The sequence below is a fragment of the Corapipo altera genome, unplaced genomic scaffold (genome assembly GCF_003945725.1).
Source record: "Corapipo altera isolate COAL_440 unplaced genomic scaffold, ASM394572v1 291, whole genome shotgun sequence".
Taxonomy (NCBI): Eukaryota; Metazoa; Chordata; class Aves; order Passeriformes; family Pipridae; genus Corapipo; species Corapipo altera.
This window is the reverse complement of record NW_020885112.1, coordinates 151839-152362: the sequence shown is the minus strand read 5'-3', so window position 1 is coordinate 152362 and position 524 is coordinate 151839. Positions and strand designations below refer to the sequence as shown.

The following is a 524-nucleotide window of genomic DNA, read 5'->3' as shown; positions in this document are numbered from 1 at the left end:
GGGGGGCTGGGGGTCTGTGTGTTCAGGGGGTCAGGGGCGGGTGTCCCCCCCCATGACCGCTGTCCCTGTCCCCCCCAGTTCATGCTGGCGACAGACAAGTTCCAACTGGGGTACACGGAGGGGGGGCACTGCAAGGGGGACCCCAACCGGCAGCTGGCCCCCCCCCCAGCGCCTGCAGTGGGACATCCCCCCCGAGGTGAGACCCCCCTGGGGCGGGGGCAGGAGGGGGTGGGGGTGGTGCCAGGTACCAGTGCTGGTGCGGATGGGGGTGCCTGTGCTGGTGCGGGTGTTGGTGCGGGTGTAGGTGTGTGCAGGTGTCATGCCATGGTGTGTGCGGGTGTGTGTGCGCTGTGCCATGTTGGTGTCATGTCAGTGACATGTCAGTCCCACATCAGTGCCACGTCAGTGCCATGTTCATGGCGTGTCGATGCCTCATCAGTGCCATGTTGGTGCCATGGCGGTGCCACATCAGTGCCGCATTGGTGCCTTGTCAGTGCCATATCAGTGCCATGGTGATGCCACAT

General features: G+C 65.3%; 1 protein-coding gene across 1 annotated transcript in view; it reads left to right on the top strand.

Moving 5' to 3' along the window:
* The first annotated feature begins 76 nt into the window (after window positions 1-76).
* Window positions 77-524, top strand: part of CPT1B (carnitine palmitoyltransferase 1B) — a 4950-nt gene continuing 4502 nt past the window's right edge. Inside the window, 2 exon segments of the mRNA XM_027669873.1 lie at window positions 77-159; window positions 161-196. Of these exon segments, the coding sequence (XP_027525674.1) occupies window positions 82-159; window positions 161-196 (114 nt within the window). The 5' untranslated portion in view covers window positions 77-81.